This window comes from Heteronotia binoei, chromosome 4 (assembly GCF_032191835.1).
Source record: "Heteronotia binoei isolate CCM8104 ecotype False Entrance Well chromosome 4, APGP_CSIRO_Hbin_v1, whole genome shotgun sequence".
Lineage (NCBI taxonomy): Eukaryota > Metazoa > Chordata > Lepidosauria > Squamata > Gekkonidae > Heteronotia > Heteronotia binoei.
In genome coordinates, this window is record NC_083226.1 from 160,706,969 (window position 1) to 160,728,570 (window position 21,602).

Here is a 21,602-nt window from a genome sequence, read left to right on the forward strand (position 1 = left end):
AATTTCACCCTAACATGTGTGGGCAAAGGAGGATTGTGCATTCTACACATGACGTGGATCTTTGTTCTCTTCCCCCAGTCCTTCAGTTCTTTTTCTTTTCATATCACTTCCTCCTTTTCCTCTCTTCCTATGACTTCCTCCTCAAACTTGTTTCTTCTGCTGTCTGTTAAACTCACAGGTGAATGGAGGGGGAAGGGCCCGCAGGCGAGTGGCAGGGGAGGCACACAGGTGGGGCCTAGAGATTTCCAGGAATTCTAACTGCTCTCCGGGAGACAGAGATCAGTTTCCCTGGAGGAAATGGCTGCTTTGGAAGGTAGACTCAATGACAAATACACTCCACTGAGGTCCTTCCCCTTCCCAAATCCCATCCTTTTCAATAGGGTTGCCAGCCTCCAGGTGGGGCATGGAGATCTCCAACTTTTACAATTTATCTCCAGCAGGCAGAAATCAGCTCCCCTGGAGAAAGTGGCTGCTTTGAAGGGCATTGTACCATGCTGTGGCCCTTCCCCTCCCCATACCTCACTGTCTCCCAGATCCACCCCCAAAGTCTCCAGGTATTTTCCAACATGGACTTGGCAATCCTACTTTCCAGACGACACCACCCCCCCCCCCAAAAAAAAATCTCCAGGAATTTTCCAGCTTGGAGTTGACAACCATACAGGTGGGGGAATGGGTGCTAGGGGGCTCTGCCAGAATTTTTGGGTCCCAGCAGCTGCCCCAGCACAGGGCGTGCTGATGCCACCTCTGCTTTGGCTTTCAAGAGACTCAGTTTGGTGTAAAGGTTAAGTGTGCAGACTCTTATCTGGGAGAACCGAGTATGATTCCCCACTCCTCCACTTGCACCTGCTAGCATGGCCTTGGGGCAGCCAGAGCTCTCACAGGAGTTGTCCTTGAAAGGGCAGCTTCTGTGAGAGCTCTCTCAGCCCCACCCACCTCACATGGTGTCTGTTGTTGGGGAAGGAGATAAAGGAAATTGTGAGCTGCTCTGAGGCTCTGATTCAGAGAGAAGGGCGGGATATAAATCTACAGTCTTCTTCTTCAAGGCAAACCACAGCTTTGTCATGGAATCTGAGCTGCGAATTATGGTTTTCTTTAACAGAGCATCTACAGCTTGTGGTTTGAACAAAGTACAATTTACTGTCAGCTTTAGAACCACATCCAAGGAAAGGAGGAACTGCAAAAATGCCCCGCTTGTTCCTATAATGTAAACAATGGGCTGCCCCCATATTTTAAATATTTTTTAAATTATTTTTGTTATTTATAGCAAGTCTTTTTTGTGGAGACTTAAGGTGGAGATTTTTTTTGCCATAAAGTCACAACTGACTTCATGAGAATAGGACTGCCAAGCCCCCGGTCCGGGCGGGGGTTCCCCCACCTGGGAGGTTCCCAACCCACCAGCCCACATTGGGCCAGCGAGCGGAACCTCCTCCTATGTTGCCAGCATGATGATGTCACCCGGAAGTGATGTCATTGTGCTGGAGGCAGTGTACAGTGGCAGCTCTAGGCGTTTCCGGGAAAATTCTATGTTTTCCCTGCATGCTCTAGCCATTTGGGAGGGAAAACTCTATGTTACAGTAGGTACCATAGAGTTTTTCCCCTTCCAAATGGCTAGAGCGTCCGGGAAAACCATAGAATTTCCCTGGAAACGCCTGGAGTGGCCACGTGCAGCATCGCCGGTGTGATGATGTCACTTCCGGGTGATGTCATCACGCCGTCAACATAGGGGGAAGTTCCGCCCGCCAGCCCAATGTCCCCTGCTGTGGGATGAAGAAGACCTGGCAACCCTCTATGAGAGGTCCATCAGTGGCTATTAGCCACAGCTTATTGTTGGAACTCTCTGTCTGGGGCTGTGATGCTCTGTATTCTTGGTGCTCGGGGGGGCACAGTGGGAGGGCTTCTAGCCCCACTGGTGGACCTCCTGATGGCACTTGGTTTTTATGGCCACTGTGTGACACAGAGTGTAGAACTGGATGGGCCATTGGCCTGATCCAACATGGCTTCTCTTATGTTCTTATGGCAACCCTTGTTGGGGTTTTTAAGGCAAGAGTTGTTCAGAGGTGGCTTGGTTCTGTGCAGCGACCTTGGTATTCCTCAGTGGCTTCCCATCCAAATACTAGTCAGGGTCAATCCTGTTTAGCTTCCAAAATCTGATGAAATAACTAGCCTGATTCCCTAGGGCACCAGCCTTCTGTGGGTGACAAATTGGGCACCCCATGTGATTTGGTAATGTTGTCAGTGTGGAGTGAGGGGTGTGTCAGCTTTGCCAAGGGGGCCAGGCAGTCGAGGGCCGGCCCTGCCTGGACTATCCAGGTCAGGATTACACAGTGTAAATAAGTGCAATCAGTAGGATAATGCAACTAATAAGCAATGTAATAGGACTAAATAAATTTGAAAGAGATTTGAAAGAGAACTGTCATCTTAAGAAAGCATAAGTATCAAACGTGACACATGGAACAGTGCAGAACATGGTTCCATCAATAGAAAACACAGTGCATTTCTGAAGCAGGAATAGATTCAGACCTTGTCTTGTTTAATTAATATGGGATAGCTGTGTGTTTGCCCCGACCTGGATAGTTCAAGCTAGCCTGATCTCATCTGATCTCGGAAGCTAAACAGGGCATGCCCCTAGTTAGTACTTGAGTGGGAGACCACCAAAAAATACCGGGGTTTTGGCACAGAGGCTGGCAATGGCTAACTGCTTCTGAATTCTTCATTAATATGACTGTTCTGTGCATTATTGTGACTATTCTGGCTGAGTCCAGGCACATAATTCATATTTTTCCTCCTGTTGTCCAGAGGGTGAGAACGTCAGTGTGCGTAAAATGGGAGAGGAGGAAGTCATATGTGGAGGACAGCTGTGTTCCATTGAAATTCTTTTTTTAAAACAATTTTATTAATTTGCAATATATTGTTATAGAAATCTTTAAGAAAATTTTAAAATAATACAGAATAAAAACAATACATCGCTTCCCCCCCCTTCTCCTCCCTCCCTTTTTCTTGACCCCCGCCGGTGTTTACTTAAAATTAAAAAAAACAAAGTAACTTAACAAATCAAGAATCTCCATTTTAGAACCTTATAACAATACGGAAGAAATAAAAACAAAAAATAAGAAAAGTTAACTCTATAAGTTCATCTTCATTTTTCAAAAGAAAAATTTTTCCTTTATAAACTTTAGTCCATTATTCCACTCCATTCATCTTTTATCAAAAATCACTAAATGTCCCTTTACTTTCCATTGTTTTTCAACGTAATTTTGAAATTTATCCCATTCCTTCCTGAACTTCTCCAAATCATAGTCTTTTAAGATTCTTGTAAGTTTGTCCACTTTACTCCATGACATAACTTTTAAAATCCAGTCCCATTTTTCTGGGTTTTTATCTTGCTTCCATAACTGCGCATACAATGTCCTTGCAGCTGAAAGCAGATACCACACCATCGTTCTATCTTGTTTTGGAAAACTTTCCATTTGTAATCACATTTAAAAGGACGGCACACCTTTTCAATGCCTTCCTTCCATAGGAAATAATGAAGGATAGGGGCACCTTCTTTTGGGGCTCATAGAATTGGACCCCCTGCTCCAATCGTTTTGAAACTTGGGGATATTTTGGGGAGAGGCACTAGATGCTGTGCTGAAAATTTGGTGCCTCTACCTCAAAAAACAGGCCCCCCCAGATACCCGCGGATCAATTCTCCATAATTTTCTATGGGAATAAATCTCCATAGGGAATAATAGAGTTCCCAGCAGACATTTCCCTCCCCTCCCCCTGCTTTCTGATGACCCTGAATCTCCAAATCGGGGGATCCCCTGCAACCCTATTCTAGCCTGATGACTGAGTCACAATCACCATCTAAGGCTGCTTCCTGTTTTAGAACAAACATTGAGTCCAGTGGCACCCTTAAGACCAACAAAAGTTTATTCGAGGTATGAGATTTTATGTGCAAGGCACACTTCCTAGTCCATGGGGGATCAGGAAAACCTGGTCAATGCCAGGTGGAATGCAAGCCTTCAGACCTATTGCAGAGTCCTCCATAATGTTCTGAGTGTCCAGGGCAAAGGACTTGAGTTGGGAAGAAGCTTGTCACTTCAGAAAGTGTTGAAGGGCACTCCCCATCTTCTGCAGGCTTTAGGTGCAGAAAGTTATGAATTTGGTTAAATGCTGCCATGGGAACATTGTTCAAGCTTGTCAGCTTGGCACTAAGAGAAACTGGAGAACTGGACAGGCAAGAATCCTGTTACATTTCTGCCGCACCGGGGCTGAATTTTTTTTCTTTTCTTTGCTTAGAAACGGCTTGCAAGATGACGACAGAAAGAGACTCGGAGACCACCTTCGATGAGGATTCCCAGCCCAACGATGAGGTGATGCCGTACAGTGATGATGAGACGGAGGATGAATTGGACACTCCCCCCGCTGTCGAGCCGGAGCAGAACCGCATCAACAGGGAAGTGGAGGTGACTCGAGAGACGCTTAGAAAGGGTGAGGAGGACAGCAAACGATAACCGCCTAGTCAGATTTTACCAAAGGGAAGTTTGCTCCAGTATTTCTGATGCCTCCCAAAGCCGTTTGCATGTTGACACAGTGCAGCATCTATAAAGATCATTTTGCTCGTATATTTATTTATGTTAGCTGTAGCCTGCCTTTCCAAAGCAGCCATTTTATCCCGGGGAATAGATCTCTGCAGTCTGGAGATCTGTCACATTTCCAGGAGATCTCTGGACCCTAAGTGGAGGTTGACAACGCCAAGCAAATGGCTGACTGAAAATATACCTAAGAACCAGGGCTTTTTTGTAGCAGGAGCTCGTTTGCATATTAGGCCACACACTGCTGATGTAGCCAATGCTCAAAGAGCTTACAGTAGGCCCTGTACTGAAAGCCCTGTAAGCTCATAGAGGATTGGCTACATCTAGGGGGGGTAAGGCTTAATATGCAAAGAAGCTCCTGCTACCAAAAAACCCCCTGCTAAGAACCATCTTGTTTGTCTGTATGTTCCAGTTGATGCCAATAACAATGTACAGACTTTGTTTATACAGTGTGCCACATGTGTCGCCCCTCCAAATTTTGTAGAGATATTTCTTTTGAAATGGTAGACCATGGAATTATGACACCACCAGCCTAGAGGTGCCAGTTCACGCAAGCAGTGCCCTCACACAAATCTGGCACCCTCCCAAACACATTGTTATGGGAACTGCTATTGCATTTAAAAAAACCCTCCACATGAGGAGAAATAGCTACCAGTTTATTTCTCCCCCCCCCTCCAAAAAAAAAAATCTGTTATATCTTGCTTGCAGATGGATGTATTGAGACAGCCTCTCATCACACTGGTCTTAATTTTCTAAAAGGTGAAATGCTGGGATCACAATGGACTGCGTGATATTTACTTGGGGTGTCTTCTCCCCTCTACCAGAAGTAGACTTTGCTTTACGTGTCCTATAAAATAATAAAGAGTCCAATATTACGTTTACGACTAACAAATTTGATTGTAGCATAGGCTTTCAAGAAACACAGCTCTCTTCGTTAGATGCATCTGACGAAGAGAGCTGTGTTTCTCGAAAGCTTATGCTACAGTAAATTTGTTAGTCTTAAAGGTGCTATTGGACTCTTTTATTTTGTAGCAACAGACTAATACAGCTAACTCTTCTGGACCTGTGTCCTATAAGAACTTGTTCTCCCAGTTGAAAAAAAAAATTCTGCCAAGGTTATTTTGCTGGTTTACTAGAATTTCTAGTTTGCATTTCTCAAAACAAAAGTAAAGCATGAGCCTGAGCCAGTCAGAAGCATTGCTGCAAATTCAGTGAAGCCACACAGAATGCAAGTTCCTTAGTTCTGGCGACTTTTTTCTCAAGCCGTCTGGGTATTTTTGAAACATAGTTAGACACATTAATCATACCGTTTCCCAGTAATGTTAACTGTGATCTGATAAGAACAAATGGAGGTATTTGACATCCAGATGTCTGAGGGTTGTCAGCACAAAGTTGGGAAATTCTTGGAGATTTTGGGGACGGGGCCCGGGGAGTGTGTGGCTTGGGGAGGGAAGGGACTTTAGTGGGGTATAGTAGGGTCTGCTCAGGGGTGGAATTCTAGCAGGAGCTCCTTTGCATATTAGGCCACACACCCCTGATATAGCCAATCCTCCAAGAGCTTACAGAAAAGCTCTTGGAGGATTGGCTATATTTGGGGTGTGTGGCCTAATATGCAAAGGAGCTTCTGCTAGAATTCCACCCCCGCATCTGCCACTTTCAAAGCAGCCATTTTCTACAGGAGAACTGATCTCTGTAACCCAGAGATTGGTTATAATTCTGGGAGATCTCCAGGTCCCACCTGGAGACAAGGATTGGCAGGTTCCCCCCAGCCATCCCCAGGGGATGGTGGGATAGGGTGGCCATTTCAAGACTGGGAAGCTCCTGGAAATTTGGGGCTGGAGCCTGGGGAAGACAGGGACCTCAGTGGGGTGCAACACCCTAGAGTCCACCCTCCAAAGCAGCCATTTTCTCCAGGGGAACTGATCTCTGGAATCAGGAAATTAGCTGAAATTCCAGAGGATCCCCAGGTCCCACCTGAAGGCTGTTATCCCTACTGGAAACTGACAACCCTCAAATTTATTTATTTTTTTAATTTTTAAACTGTTGTTTTGCTAGAACAGTTAACCTGGAGTCAAATTATAAATTTACTGTATCACTTAACCTTCTAACCTAGTAGGATGGATCAGTTTTTCCTACGTTCATTCCATTTGGCTGAGTGATGTATTTGTTTTCCAGACTGCAGTTGGCAAGTTAAAGCAAATGATCGCGCCTTCTATGAACAGCCACAATTTAAGAAAACGCAGTTTCTGTGCCTTACAACAAGTAAATATTCAGTAAGTAGATTTCTTCACAAGGGGGTTAGTAACACACGCTATATGACAAGTATTTTTTCACACCCCCCCCCCCCCCTTTGGGAATCCAAAGTGACTTAAAATATATTACTGGCCTACCTTACAGGGCCACTGTAAATATTACAGCAGGATAATATGTAGTGTTTTTGTGAATGCATTAAATAAACACTAAATATGCTACCCAATAACAGAATTCAGAAGGTTTAGAACAACTAAACCTTCACCTGGAGATGAAAGTTTTGTTTGTTTTCTTTCCCTTTTTAGTTCTGCCTGATAATGTAGGTTTTTTGGATTTTTTTTAATGGATTGATACTATCTTTGAAAACCAGCAGCTGGTTAAGACTTCCTGCAAAATATTAAACCTTCAAAGTCTGTTTCAGATGACTTGTCCAAGGTAAATGACCTGTGACAAAGTGGTTTGCATAATGCACTAGTCTAACCGAGGCTGCTTGGAGGAGGATTTCACTAAAAGAAATTTTTTACATGGCATGGAAATGAATATAATATATTTAATGTCCTATCGGGATTGACTCCCCCCCCCACTTTTTATGTCCTCAACAGGGAAATGCAATTAAAACCTACAAGTATAACCCAATCACCTTCTTGCCATTAAATCTACTTGAACAGTTTAAAAGAGCTGCCAACTTCTATTTCCTGGTTCTCCTTATTTTACAGGTAAGGCACACGTAGAGTTTTCTGCATGCAGCCGAGATACTCTTTCTTTTGTACCCAGTTTAACAGTTAAGCCTGTGAAAGGCATCCTGTGGATACAGTAGCATTCACAACAAGCTGATGTTCCATTCTTTGATGCCATCTTGTGGTTTCGACTGGGTTGTAAGCCTGGCACCTTGGCACGCATGCTTTGTAGCTGAGCCCTTGTCCTGATGTAGATAATTGCTGGATGCAACCCATGGACCGATGTGTCCCCAAGCCCAATCAAAGGAACACACGAGGAGTCCTGCGAATGGAGAGAAGAAGACTGCAGATTTATACCCTGCCCTTCTCTCTCAATCAGAGACTCAGGGCAGCTTACAATCTCCTTTACCTTCCTCCCCCACAACAGACACCCTGTGAGGTGGGTGGGGCTGAGAGAAATCTCACAGCAGCTGCCATTTCAAGGACAACCTCTGCCAGAGCTATGGCTGACCCAAGGCCATTCCAGCAGGTGCAAGTGGAGGAGTGGGGAATCAAACTCAGTTCTCCCAGATGAGAGTCCGCACACTTAACGAAAAGATCTTTTATTTGTCAGTACTGACACAGAGAAGCAGCACCGTGGTGCAGAGCTGTAAAGCTGCTGTAGTGCAGTCCAAGCTCTCTGCTCACAACCTGAGTTCGATCCTGGCGGAAGCTGGGTTCAGTAGCTGACTCAAGGTTGAGTCAGCCTTCCAGCCTTCCAAGGTTGGTGAAATGAGTACCCAGCTTGCTGGGGAGGAAGTGTAGATGACTGGGGAAGGCAATGGCAAACTACCCCGTAAAAAGTCTGCCATGAAAGCGTCATGATGCAATGTCACCTCAGAGTTGGAAATGACTGGTACTTGCATAGGGGACTGCCTTTTTTTACTGACAGAGAGAACTGGGCTCACAAGGCACTAAGACCTCAGGACATCCCAAAGTTCTCTGAAGAATACAAAGGTGACCAGAGGTCTTAAGCTTTTAGTGACATAGGAATACATTAAGCATACGCAGGAACTCCCTTGCGTATTAGGCCACACACCCCTGATGTAGCCAATCCTCCAAGAGCTTACAAGGCTCTTAGTACAGGGCCTACTGTAAGTTCCAGGAGAATTGGCTACATCAGGGGTGTGTGGCCTAATATTCAAAGGAGTTTCTGCTACAAAAAAAGCCCTGAGCATACATTATTCAAACAAACATTATTGGATAAACAAGTAACACTACATGACTTGGCTTCATTCCATTGGTGGATCCAGATTTTGGGATGAGCTTGGTGAAATTAGCAGTCGTTTACATATCAAAAAGATACCTTGGAGAACCACTATCCTTCCTGCCTGTTCTTTGATTCAAGGCCGCTTGATGATACTCCTAGCACTCAGAGTTCCTGGGTTATCAGCTTTTACATTCCAAAGAACCAGGCCTCAGTCTTAATTATTCCTTCTCTCTACTGAAATGTGCCAAGATGTATGTGCCATTACAGATTGATTGCTATGCCCAGGTCCTCTTGGGCTCATCCTCCCACTGACCTAATTGCCCCAGGTCCAGGGAGGTGAGACCTTCAGTGTTACCCTAAGAGAGCCATAAAGGTCTGCTTGCAGGAATGGAATGCAGTTTCGGTTTCTCAGGCCAGGTCAAGCCTCTACAGAAAAAAAATACTTTTAAAATGCACCTTCTTCCCAGTTTTCTGTGTTCTATCTATATGTATTGCTAAGCTTTCACCCGTTCTATTAATGCTGATGTCAGATTGTCATAGCTTCTTCACCCAAAGGGTGATTAACATGTGGAATTCACTGCCACAGGAGGTGGTTGCGGCCACAAGCATAGCCACCTTCAAGAGGGGTTTAGATAAAAATATGGAGCAGAGGTCCATCAGTGGCTATTAGCCACAGTGTGTGTGTGTGTGTGTGTGTGTGTGTGTGTATATATATATATATATATATATATATATATATATATATATATATATAAATAAAAAATTTGCCACTGTGTGACACAGAGTGTTGGACTGGATGGGCCATTGGCCTGATCTAACTTGCCTTCTCTTATGTTCTCTTATGTTCTTATAGCTCAGGGGTGGCCAAACTGTGGCTCGTGAACCACATGTGGCTCTTTCACACATATTGTGTGGCTCTCAAATCCCCCAACGCCCCACTGGCCGGCTTGGAGAAGGCATTTCTGTATTTAAATCACTTCTACAAGTCAAGCCAGGAAAATGCATTTAAAGTTAAAGTTGCTTTCTTTCCACCTATCCCTCCCCTTCATCTATTTTCTTTTTCTTTCTTTCTTTCTTTCTTTCTTTCTTTCTTTCTTTCTTTCTTTCTTTCTTTCTTTCTTTCTTTCTTTCTTTCTTTCTTTCTTTCTTTCTTTCTTTCTTTCATCCCTTCTTCCCTCCTTCCTTCCTTCCTTCCTTCCTTCCTTCCTTCCTTCCTTCCTTCCTTCCTTCCTTCCTTCCTTCCTTCCTTCCTTCCTTCCTTCCTTCCTTCCTTCCTTCCTTCCTTCCTTCCTTCCCTCCCTCCCTCCCTCCCTCCCTCCCTCCCTTGACATTCATGTCTTGTGGCTTTCAAACATCTGATGTTTATTCTATGTGGCTCTTACATTAAGCAAGCTTGGCCACCCGGGTCTTAGCTAATCAGTAGGCAGGAAATGCCAGAATGAGCTGGGCCTGTCTCACACCTTGGCTCACTCCTGGTCATTGACAGGGTGGGCACTTACGGGCATTACCTTTCAGATCAGAGCTGCCAATCAGATCACTGCAAGCCAAGTCCCCTTGGCTTTGCTGTGGGAGCTCAGATCGGGCTGAGCCAGCATTCACATGTGAGGGGGCAATGGGTGAAACTTGAGTGTGGTGGCAAAATACCTTGAACACATATGAAGCTGCGTTAACACTGATCTGTGAAAGTTAGCATTGTCTACTCAGACTGGCAGCAGTTCTCCAGTGTTTCAGGCTGAGGTCTTCACATCACCAGCTGCCTGGTTCTGCTAACTGGAGATGCCGGGGATTGAACCTGGGACCATCTGCATGTCAAGCAAATGCTCTGCCACTGAGCTGTGGCCCCTCCTCAGGACCTTGAGCTGGTTTGCCAATGCCTGACCCTAGATACCTTCTTTAGCCATACCTGGAGCAGAATTCACCTGCATATTTCTGTCACTTAATGAGCATTAACAGTAACCAGGGCTTTTTTTTGTAGCAGGAACTCCTTTGCATATTAGACCACACACCCCTGATGTAGCCAATCCTCCAAGAGCTTACAGTATGTCCTGTATTAAGAGCCCTGTAAGCTCCAGGAGGATTGGCTGCATCAGGGGTGTGTGGCCTAATATGCAAAGGAGTCCCTGCTACAAAAAAGCCCTGACAGTAACTTGTGTGTATGTTCAGCTCATGGTGTTGTAGTGTGGATCAGCCTTTGTGGTTGAGCTCATCCATTTGCCCTGCATGAGAAAATGTGGACTGGGAGTGAGAGGCATTTATGAATAAGATATGTAACACCCAGAATACATCTGTTTTTCTCTCTTTGCCATTGGTGTGTGAAAATTTTTATATTGGGGTAGAGGGGGGTGATTTCTTCCTGGAAGGGGCTGTGGCTCAATGACAGAGCTTTTGCTTGGCAGGCAGAAGGTTCCAGGTTCAATCCCTGGCATCTCCAGTTAAAAGGACCAGGTAGGAGGTGATGTGAAAGACCTCTGCCTGAAACCCTGGAGAGCAGCTGCCAGTCTGAATAGGCAATGCTGACTTCAATGGACCAATGGTCTGTTTCAGTATAAGGCAGCTTATTGTGTGTTCATGTGTGTCTGTTGGAGGATTTTCAGAGTAAGTCTTTGTAAGAACATAAGACAGCATAAGAGAAGTCATGTTGGATCAAGCCAATGGCCCGTCCAGTCCCGTTTTCTTTGTCAGGCAGTGGCCAAAAACCAGATGCTATCAAGAGGTCCACCAGTGGGGTCAGGACACTAGAAGCCCTCCCGCTGTTATCCCCCCACCCCCGCAACAACAACAGCATCACTGTCCCAGAGCATTCCATCTATTCCTTGTGGCTAGGGCTTTTTTTGAGCAGGAATGCACAGGAATACAGTTCCGGCTGGCTTGGCATCAGGGGGTGTGGCCTAATATTCAAATGAGTTCCTACTGGGCTTTTTCTACAAAAAGCCCTGTGTGAAACAAAGGTGCTGTCAGGGGGTGTGGCCTAATATGCAAATAAGTTCCTGCTGGGCTTTTTCTACCAAAAAAGCCCTGCTTGAGTCTAATAGCCACTGATGAACCTCCACTCCATATGTTTATCCAGTCTTCTCTTGAAGCCATCTGTCCATGTTTGCAGCGGCCACCACTTCCTGTGGCAGTGAATTCCATGTGTTAATCACTCTTCGGGTGAAGAACTACTTCATATGTAAACCATCCTTTCTTTCCTAATTGCAGTTCTTAAGCTTCCTTGGAGGTTCAGATAAGACATCTTCATTGCAGATGTGCCTTCTGTGGCCATCTCTTTACGCCGTGTTCAGTGTTTGCTTCATTTTCTTTGAGCATCTCAGAGTCCTGCTTTGAATCCCCATCTGGGAGGAAGGCCCCTTAAAAAGTGACTTAAATAACAGCATGAAAATAAATTAGGGTCACTTCAGAGGTCATCTTTGTTTCATGTAATTTTTTTGTATGTTGTTTCACAGTTGTTTGGCTTTGGAAAAACTCTGCCTAACGTAGGGGTGTTTTTCATTTACAGACAATCCCTCAAATAACTACCCTCTCCTGGTATACAACCTTGATCCCTTTGTTGCTGGTGCTGGGCATCACCGCGATTAAAGATCTAGTGGATGATATTGTAAGAATTACTTTTTTGTTGCTATTTTATGGTTGCACAACAATACCCAGGAGGAAATGGGGGCATGGCCTGGCACACCAGCATCACACTAGTATACCAACATCACTTCCAGTTAAAAAACAGAGGTAACATGGCAGCTACCTGAGCAGTTTGCAATCATGCCAGCACAATTTAAGAGCATTCCCCCCCCCACACACATTTTCTCCTTCTGGTGCACAGGAAGGCAGAAGAGCTGTAAGTAGGGATATGGGGAAGGGTGGGACCAGGGTTTTTTTTGTAGTAGGAACTCCTTTGCGTCAGGGCCACACACCCCTGATGTAGCCAATCCTCCCAAGAGCTTGCAGGGCTCTTAGTACAGGGCCTACTGTAAGCTCTTGGAGGACTGGCTACATCAGGGGGTGTGTGGCCTAATATGCAAAGGAGTTCCTGCTACAAAAAAAGCTCTGGGTGTAACACCAGCTGTGGCATCATGTCACTTCTGCTAACAAAAACAGAAATTACATAGGAATTGCCAGAAAGTCTATGGCGGGTGGCCAAACTGTGGCTTGGGAGCCACATGTGGCTCTTGCACTCATACTGAGTGGCTCCTGGAGGTCAAGGAGGAACTTAATGGAGGCTTACTCTTAAGTAAGCATGCTTAGCATTGGGACCTCAGTCAGTCTCTGAGGACTGAGCCATAGTTAGATGTCTATTTCCACCATGCATGAAGCAGGGAAGGAGGGGGAAGTAGGCAGGTTTGCAAGCTCTTCTCCTCGACCGCAGAGATCGCCTGGAGACCTACGGCAGGTAAAGAGAGTGCAAAAGTGGGGGAGCCACTGGAAGGAGGGACGGAATTAAAGTGGGCAGCACAGGGTTCCCCCTTAGTTTCATAGCTCTTGTAGGAGCTGTATTTACTAACCTTGGTGACAAAGCAAAGACAGATGCATAATGATGCAAATGGTGGTAAGTGATTTATATGGTACATGTGTGTTTCCTTCTCCCGCTAATATATAAAATAAGTCCCTAACTTTTCCCTGTGCTGGTCTTACAGGAACTGTTATTCCCAGCTTTTTTTAAAGTCACCTTTTAGCGCAGTTGTATTGTAAAGTGCATACATATGTATTTTATCTTTCTGTGCAAAGAAAGTATTAAGAGTTTTAATAAAACATATATGTAATATTTGTTCATGTTGTGTGTGGCTCTCAAACATCTGATTTTATTCTTTGTAATGTTAAGTAAGTTTGGCCATGCCTGGTCTATGGTAAAACCTGCCTATGTCACTTTTGGCTTTTTTTCCACCTGAAGTGATTTGATGCCTCAGCCAGCTTCTGCAATGTAACTAGAGCTTCTGGGAGGATCTTCCATCTCCTGATGAAAGGAAGAGCACTCAAGGGGGTAGCGTCCTGCTCTTCTGCACTCATTTTAGATAGTGCAGCTAAAAGGAACATGAGGGGATTGTGCTGTACTCCATCTTGTGAAAGGGCTTTTGAGGACTAGGAAGGAGAAGTAGTGGAGGGCCCAGAGTCCATAAAAACAGACACCCTTCCTTGTTCTATGGTGCCTTCAAAGTCTCAGTGGATGGTGGAAAGTGCCGTAAAGTTGTAGCTGACTTATGGCAGCCCTTTAGGGTTTTGAAGGCAAAAGATGTTCAGAGGTGGTTTCCCATTACCTGCCCCTGTGTAGCAACCCTGGACTTTCTTGGTGGTCTCCTGTCCAAGTACTAACCAGGGCTGACCCTGCTTAGTTTCAGAGATTTTATAAGATCAGTCTAGCTTAGAATAGCCAGGTCAAGGATCTCAGTGGATAGGGTACATCAAATCTGTGTAAAAGTTGAGTCAGAATGGAAATACAAGGGGTTGATATAAGGTCTCTTTTCAGGCTCGACATCGAATGGACAATGAAATTAACAACCGCACATGTGATGTGATCCAGGATGGCAGGTATTGAGTTGGGACCTTGCCTGTTCTGTATATGTATCCAGAGTATCTGTGTAAACTGTAGATGCTTTCACACATGGTGAATAATGCACTTTCAATCCACATTGCACTTTAGTGACTGCTAGTGGATTTTCTCATTTCACACAGTGAAAGTACATTATTCAGTGTGTGTGAAAGTGCCCACTGTCTGTACCTTCGGCGTTTTTAAGCGCTCCGTATTGGTGCTGGTCGGAAATGGTGCTGGTAGGAAATGCTGTTCCTTAAACAAGCTGTCCTTTCCTCCATTCACATGGTGTTAAATTCCATAGTATGGAAAACAGGTACAGGTCCGTCACTGAATACAGTTTGCATCTGTACTACATAATGAAATCATAGCGAGAGACATAAGAACATAAGAGAAGCCATGTTGGATCAGGCATTTGACCCATTCAGTCCAACACTCTGTGCCACACAGTGGCCAAAAAACCAGGTGCTATCAGGAAGTCCATCAGTTGGGCCAGGACACTAGAAGCCCTCCCACTGTTGCTCCCCCAAGCACCAAGAATACAGAGCATCACTGCCCCAGACAGAGAGTTCCATCTATACCTTGTGGCTAATAGCCACTGGTGGACCTCTACATATGTTTATCCAGTCCTCTCTTTAAGCTGTCTCTTGAAGCTCCTGTGACAGTGAATTCTATATGTTAATCACCCTTTGGGTGAAGAAGTACTTCCTTTTATCCATTCTAACTTGACTGCTCAGCAATTTCATTGAGTATGTTGTCAAATTTCATTGAGTGCCCACAAGTTCTTGTATTGTGAGAAAGGGAGAAAAGTACTTCGTTCTCTCTAGCTTCTCTATCCCATGAAAATATGGCTTCCAACTTAAGCACAGTTTTATTCCAAATGCTCAAAATACAGGGCAAACCTGTGCTTTCAATGGATGAAAATTAGTAGTCGGAACCGAGTCACCACATTAGCCATCGGGAGGGCAGAATTTTCAACCATTGTGCTGGACTTTTGGTTTTTCAACGGATCAGAACATAAGGTAGATTTGATAAGACAGCAGAGATTTTGAGACTCTTCCATATTCCTTTTTATTTCTGATAAGCAAACTGCTAGTTCACATGGACTATTTCAAAAGCATGAGGTCAGCTGTCAGTTAAATTGACTGTGACTTAGCATTATTTCTCACAAACACGTCACTGTAAAACAAAAAATACAATTCTGAAACGCACCACATTGTACAATCAAGATAAACTACCATTTTCATCATTAAAAGGCATACATTCATAATGTGCCCAATTTATCCACAACATAGCCTTGAACTTTTCATTTGCTTATTGGGTTCGCACAGCTACAATCTTAGGGACTGCTGTAGTCTTCCATTGTGTTCATAGCTGTTGCAGTCACTGCTGATGTAAACTGGTTCCGCTCTAAGTAAAAGGAGGCATTTATTTTAAACAGAACAGCATGGTTTTGGATGCAAGTTTCCGGGAAACAGAAAGAGAGACTGAGCAAGTGTAATGTTGAGATAATTTTGTATGTGATAGAATACATTCTATGGAATGTCAGCCGTCACATTTTAAAAAAGAGTAGTTCTAGCCTTCTAGGACTAGGGATTTCTTATGGAGAAAAAAATGTGATGTCTTTGATAATCAGGTCAGCAGGGAGGAGACTGGGGGAAACAAAATTCTGGAGGGACAGAGAGCTCTGCTGGGAATTATTAGGAAGGGAATTGAAAACAAATCAGCCAGTATCATAATGCCCCTGTATAAATCGATGGTGTGGTCTCATTTAGAATACTGTGCACCAAGGTTGTTTTGTGTGTGTGTGTGTGTGTGTTTTAAGCAGGAACGCACAGGAACGCAGTTCCGGCTGGCTCGCTCTCAGGGGGTGTGGCCTAATATGCAAATGAGTTGTTGCTGGGCTTTTTCCACAAAAAGCCCTGTGTGGATCAATGCTGACATCAGGGATGTGTGGCCTAATATGCAAATGAGTTCCTGCTGGGCCTTTTTCCTACCAAAAAAGCCCTGCTGTGTACAATTCTGGTCACCACACCTCAAAAAAGATATTATAGCATTGGGGAAAGTGCAGAAAAGGGTGACTGGAATGATTAAAGTGTTGGAACATTTTCCCTATGAAGAAAGGTTAAAATGCTTGGGGCTCTTTAGCTTGGAGAAACGTCGACTGCGGGGTGACATGATAGAGGTTTACAAGATTATGCATGGAATAGAGAAGGTAGAGAAAGAAGTACTTTTCTCCCTTTCTCACAATATGAGAACTCGTAGACATTCAATGAAATTGCTGAGCAGTCGGGTTAGAATGGATAAAAGGAAGTACTTCTTCACCCAAAGGGTGATTAACACCTGGAATTCACTGCCACAGGAGGTGGCGGCGACTACAAGCATAGCCAGCTTCAAGAGGGGATTTGATAAGCATATGGAGCAGAGGTCCATCAGTGGCTATTAGCCACAGCATATTGTTGGAACTCTCTATCTGGGGCAGTGATGCTCTGTATTCTTGGTGCTTGGGGGGGCACAATGGGAGGGCTTCTAGTGTCCTGGCCCCACTGATGGACTTCCTGAGGGTGGGGGGGGGGGCGGTTGGGCACTGTGTGACACAGGATGTGGATTGACCATTGGCCTGATCCAACATGGCTTCTCTTATGTTCTGTAAAGTTGTTACTGGCATGCGTGGATATATTTCAGTGGTTCGGGAAAGGGGAATGTGACCTTAGAAGAATAGTTGCTGCTTATCAGTCTAACTTAACTCACAAAATTGTAGTGAGGCAAAGGTGTAAGCTTGCCAGTCCTCAGGTGGGATTCCTCCACTTTTTCAGGCTCCGTTCCCCTGCCAGCCAGCTAGCTTGTGGGAGAAACCCCACCCCCAAATTGAGGTCCCAGCACAATGTCAGCAACGCAGTGCCATCACATGGGAAGTGATGCTCAACTTTTTGAGCAAAACTCTGTGGTTTGTAGTTGTTTTTCCATGGAGTTTTGCCTAAAACGTAGAGTATTGATCCAACATTGTTAGTGTGATGATGTCACTTCCGGAAGTGACATCAGTGTGTCACTGACATCCCCAGCCACCCCTGGAATGCCCCCCAATCCCTCAGTGGCAGGAGGAAGGCACCTGAGAACTCTAGTAAGGTGTGTCAGCCATGTCAGCTACCCAGGAGTAGGGTTGCCAAGTCCAATTCAAGAAATATCTGGGGACTTTGGGGGTGGAGCCAGGAGACTTTGGGGGTGGAGCCAGGAGACATTGGGGGCGGAGCCAGGAGCAAGGGTGTGACAAGCATAATTGAACTCCAAGGGAGTTCCGGCCATCACATTGAAAGGGACAGCACACTTTTTAGAATGCCTTCCTTCCATAGAAAATAATGAAGGATAGGGGCACCTTCTTTTGGGGCTCATAAAATTGGACCCCCTGGTCCAATCCTTTTGAAACTTGGGAGGTATTTTGGGGAGAGGCACTAGATGCTATACAGAAAATTTGGCACCTCTACCTCAAAAAACAGGCCCCCCCAGAGCCCCTGACACCCGCAGATCAATTCCCCATCATTCCTTATGGGAATCGTTCCTGGAGGTGCATAATGGCTGTGGGGGTGGAGCTTCCCCCGCCAGCCAGCTGGCTGGGGGAGGGGGGAAGCTTGTAAAACCAGGGGATCCCCCACTGGGACCTGGGGATTGGGAAGCCTACCCAGGAGGTAGAGGGGGATATTAATAAAAGGGTGTGGGAAAATGTCTGTGGTACAGAGAAAGATAACCTTACTGATGGCAGATACCGATTTCCAATGGCATTGTGTTCATAGAGAACATTCAGCTATTTTTCTAACACTGCTCAGTTCAGGTTTGGGCTCTTTATATGATGCAAGATATCTTGCCGCTTCAGGTTCAAAAGTGCAAAATGGAAAGAAGTTAAAGTTGGTGATGTCATCCGTCTGGTGAAAAATGCCTTCGTTCCTGTAAGTGAAACTATCTTTGTTTGTGTTCGTTTGGGTGATTTTGCACTGAAACTCTGGCAGTGTCTCTGTATGCATTTGAACTCCCTTTATCCTTCTTTTACTCAGGCAGATATCTTGCTGCTGTCTAGTTCAGAACCCAACAGCCTTTGTTACGTTGAGACAGCGGAACTCGATGGGTAAGTCCAAAGCCCCAATAGGCAGAAAACCTGCGTGTTGCAGTTTAAGGAAGGAAGACATTCTTAAGTAGGCCTACTCAGAATCCTATTCAGGTCTGTTCAGTGGGGCTTAGTCCCAGGAAACTGTAATTCTTGTAGAAGTGTAATTGTTTGCTGTCTTAACCACTGTTCATTCTCTTGTGCCACCCTCTCAAGCAACTGAAAGAAGGCATTTATACTAAGTCTGTTAAGACAAACCAGGATTTGACTCTCAGAATCAAATTCCAGTTCCCCAAATTAATCAACATTAAAATAACCCATGATTCTGGGTTATGTCTGTAGTGGACCACTGTGTGAAAAGAGAGCCAGTTTGGTGTAGTGGTTAAGTGTGCGGACTCTTATCTGGGAGAACTGGGTTTGATTCCCCACTCCTCCACCTGCAGCTGCTGGAATGGCCTTGGGTCAGCCATAGCTCTGGCAGAGGTTGTCCTTGAAAGGGCAGCTGCTGTGAGAGTCCTCTCAGCTCCACCCACCTCTGTTGTGGGGGAGGAAGGTAAAGGAGATTGTGAGCCGCTCTGACATTCGTAGCGGAGGGCGGGATATAAATCCAACGTTGTCTTCTTCTGTCACCAAAACCAGATAATTTTGTGTGGTAGCACCTGAAATTGGTCCAAATGTATTTGACTTTCCTGAGATAGAACCCCAAATATGTTTTGTATAAGTTTTTTTCCACACTATTGTTGTATCAGTTTATATTTTCAATTTCTAAACCGTTGTCTGGAATATTACATTGTGAACCAAGGCAGATTAAGGAGGAAATAATTTGTATCACCATTGCGTGATCCCCTGGTCAATATGAAGCGCCAAAGTGTCCCATAGCTGCAAATCAACTGTCAGCCTTTACAAACTTAATCATTTTTTCCTCTTTTAGTGAAACCAACTTAAAGTTCAAAATGGCGCTGGAGGTAACAGACCAGTATCTTCAAGAAGAAAGCTCTTTGGCTGCCTTCGATGGTTTGTGCAAATATGCTTTTGCTTTGCAACTGTCTCATGTGATTTAAGGTGTGAAAAAATGCAAGCCCTTGAGATGCAACAGAGACAGTGGGTGGGGTATCCAAAGCCAATGTTTTGATTTCCCACCCAAGCTTTTTCCTGTGTCTCTGGAAGGACATGGGGAGATCATAGAAATAGCACCCCTAAATCCACAGGATCATAGAATCAGCATTGCTGTCAGATGGCCATCTAACCTCTGTTTAAAAACCTCCAAGGAAGGAGAGCCCACCACGTCCCGTGGAAGCCTGTTCCACTGAGGAACCGCTCTAACTGTCAGGAAGTTCTTCCTAATGTTGAGCTGGAAACTCTTCTGATTTAATTTCAACTCATTAGTTCTGGTCGCACCTTCTGGGGCCACAGAAAAGAATTCTGCACCATCCTCTATATGACAGCCCTTCAAGTACTTGAAGATGGTGAGCATATCACCTCTCAGCTGCCTCCTTCTCTAGGCTAAAAAAAACCACCTCCATCAACATTTCTTCATAGGACTTGGTCTCCAGACCCCTCACCATCTTCATTGCCTTCTTCGGGACCCATTCCAGCTTGTCTATATCCTTCTTAAAATGTGGTGCCCAGGACTGATGTTTCCATGGGGAGGGAGAGATCAGGGCTTTCCCTCCCTGAGGAAACAGAGTGCTGTACCTGTGCTGTGACACAGCTTGCATTTGGCATTCTAGAGTTACCAGGTCCCCTATGGTCACTGGTGGGAATGGGAGGTAGGGTTATCAGATCCAGGTTCAGAAACTCCTGGAGATTTGGGGATGGACCTTGGGAGGACTTCAGTGGGGTACAATGCCATAGAGTCCGCCCTCCACACATAGTGCTTGGGATTTAAGCCTCCTAATTGGAATGAAATGGACTTTGGATTATGCTTCTTTGAAAAAGCCATAAGAGAAATGGACATTAAGTGAACAATTCGATCACATGAAATTGATGAGACCTGACACCATATGGATTTTTCAAGGATCTTTATTTAACTATTGGGACCACACAAGCACTTTCTATGAAGAATCTAGAAGCGGATAGGAAGACCTGTTTACCTTTGTCATGATCCTGGGCCTAGTGTAGCCTACAGGCTCCAGAGAAGCCTGCCTAGGAGTTATTATAGAAAACCAACAGGATCCTTTCTGTCCTTCTGATTGGGTGGCAACGTTTTGGAGGGAAACTAGCCTAGAGAGGGATAGGACCTGGGAGGAGAGCATAAAAAGGGCCAAACACATAAAGGGTGTGTTCTTTCCGAAGAGGCTGCAGGCAGAGAGGTTCTCTGTCTGAGAGATTCCAAACAGAGGAGTGCTCTCTGGGACAGGCAGCAGGAAGAGATCCCTCACCCAGCGGAGGTGGTGAGTTTTGGTATTAGTAGCAGGGAGTGCCTAGCTGAACACGTCAGGGCTTCTCTTTATTTGCACCAGTCTTTACTGTTTTCATATTTACTATAGCACTAAATCTTTATCACGCACTTATTGTTTTTAGAGCACTAATAATAAACTTCTTTTTGTTGTTATACTGCCTGGGTTCTCATGTCTTCTTGGTCACAGTTAAGAGGATTTACTCATAAGGAAGACGGGTGGTTGGGTGCTCTTGGCCCTCCCATGCAGACCCTTACCAGATTGGTGGCAGCCAGTAGAAGGCCTTCCTGGGCCCTTCTGTGTGACAACCATGGGAAAGAATAAGTGATGCACTTTATGAACTTTTTGAGAATATTTACAGGACATTTCTGGTATATGATGTATTGATGTTGTCTGTTACTTCAATTTATGATAACAATTACAGTATATATTGACTTGAGAATTTTGTTAGTTACATTTTGTGGCTGTTTTTTGGTTGTGTGCCACCTGGGAATTGGTATGGGCTGCACAACACAAGTTCTATCATGTTGTGTGATCCAGTAGCAGACTTTGTTTAGAGAAATTTACTCGACCTCTCCAGGGAAGCTGCCTGAGGCAGCTTACAAAATAAAAACACAACTCGACCAAACAAAGCATAAAAAGACAGATAATCAGACAGCTTAAAAAGGAATGCCAGTTTCCAAACTAAAATGCATCATTAAGATGGTTGGTAAAGAATCAGCTCCTGATTTGAAAGCCTGGATGAACAGACAGGCACCTAAAACAGGGTAATGTAGGTGTCAGATGAGCCACAAGGGAAAGGGAATGCCACAGGCAAGGTGCCACTACTGAAAAAG

General features: G+C 44.9%; 1 protein-coding gene across 1 annotated transcript in view; it reads left to right on the forward strand.

Annotated features, from left to right (window-relative positions):
• Nucleotides 1-21,602, forward strand: part of ATP8B1 (ATPase phospholipid transporting 8B1) — a 106,325-nt gene that overhangs the window by 51,376 nt on the left and 33,347 nt on the right. The window contains exons 2-9 of the mRNA XM_060236109.1: nucleotides 4,285-4,476; nucleotides 6,756-6,853; nucleotides 7,433-7,546; nucleotides 12,253-12,351; nucleotides 14,209-14,270; nucleotides 18,140-18,212; nucleotides 18,318-18,388; nucleotides 19,299-19,381. Coding sequence (XP_060092092.1) covers nucleotides 4,299-4,476; nucleotides 6,756-6,853; nucleotides 7,433-7,546; nucleotides 12,253-12,351; nucleotides 14,209-14,270; nucleotides 18,140-18,212; nucleotides 18,318-18,388; nucleotides 19,299-19,381 — 778 coding nt within the window. The 5' untranslated portion in view covers nucleotides 4,285-4,298. The remainder of the gene's footprint in view (nucleotides 1-4,284; nucleotides 4,477-6,755; nucleotides 6,854-7,432; nucleotides 7,547-12,252; nucleotides 12,352-14,208; nucleotides 14,271-18,139; nucleotides 18,213-18,317; nucleotides 18,389-19,298; nucleotides 19,382-21,602) is intronic.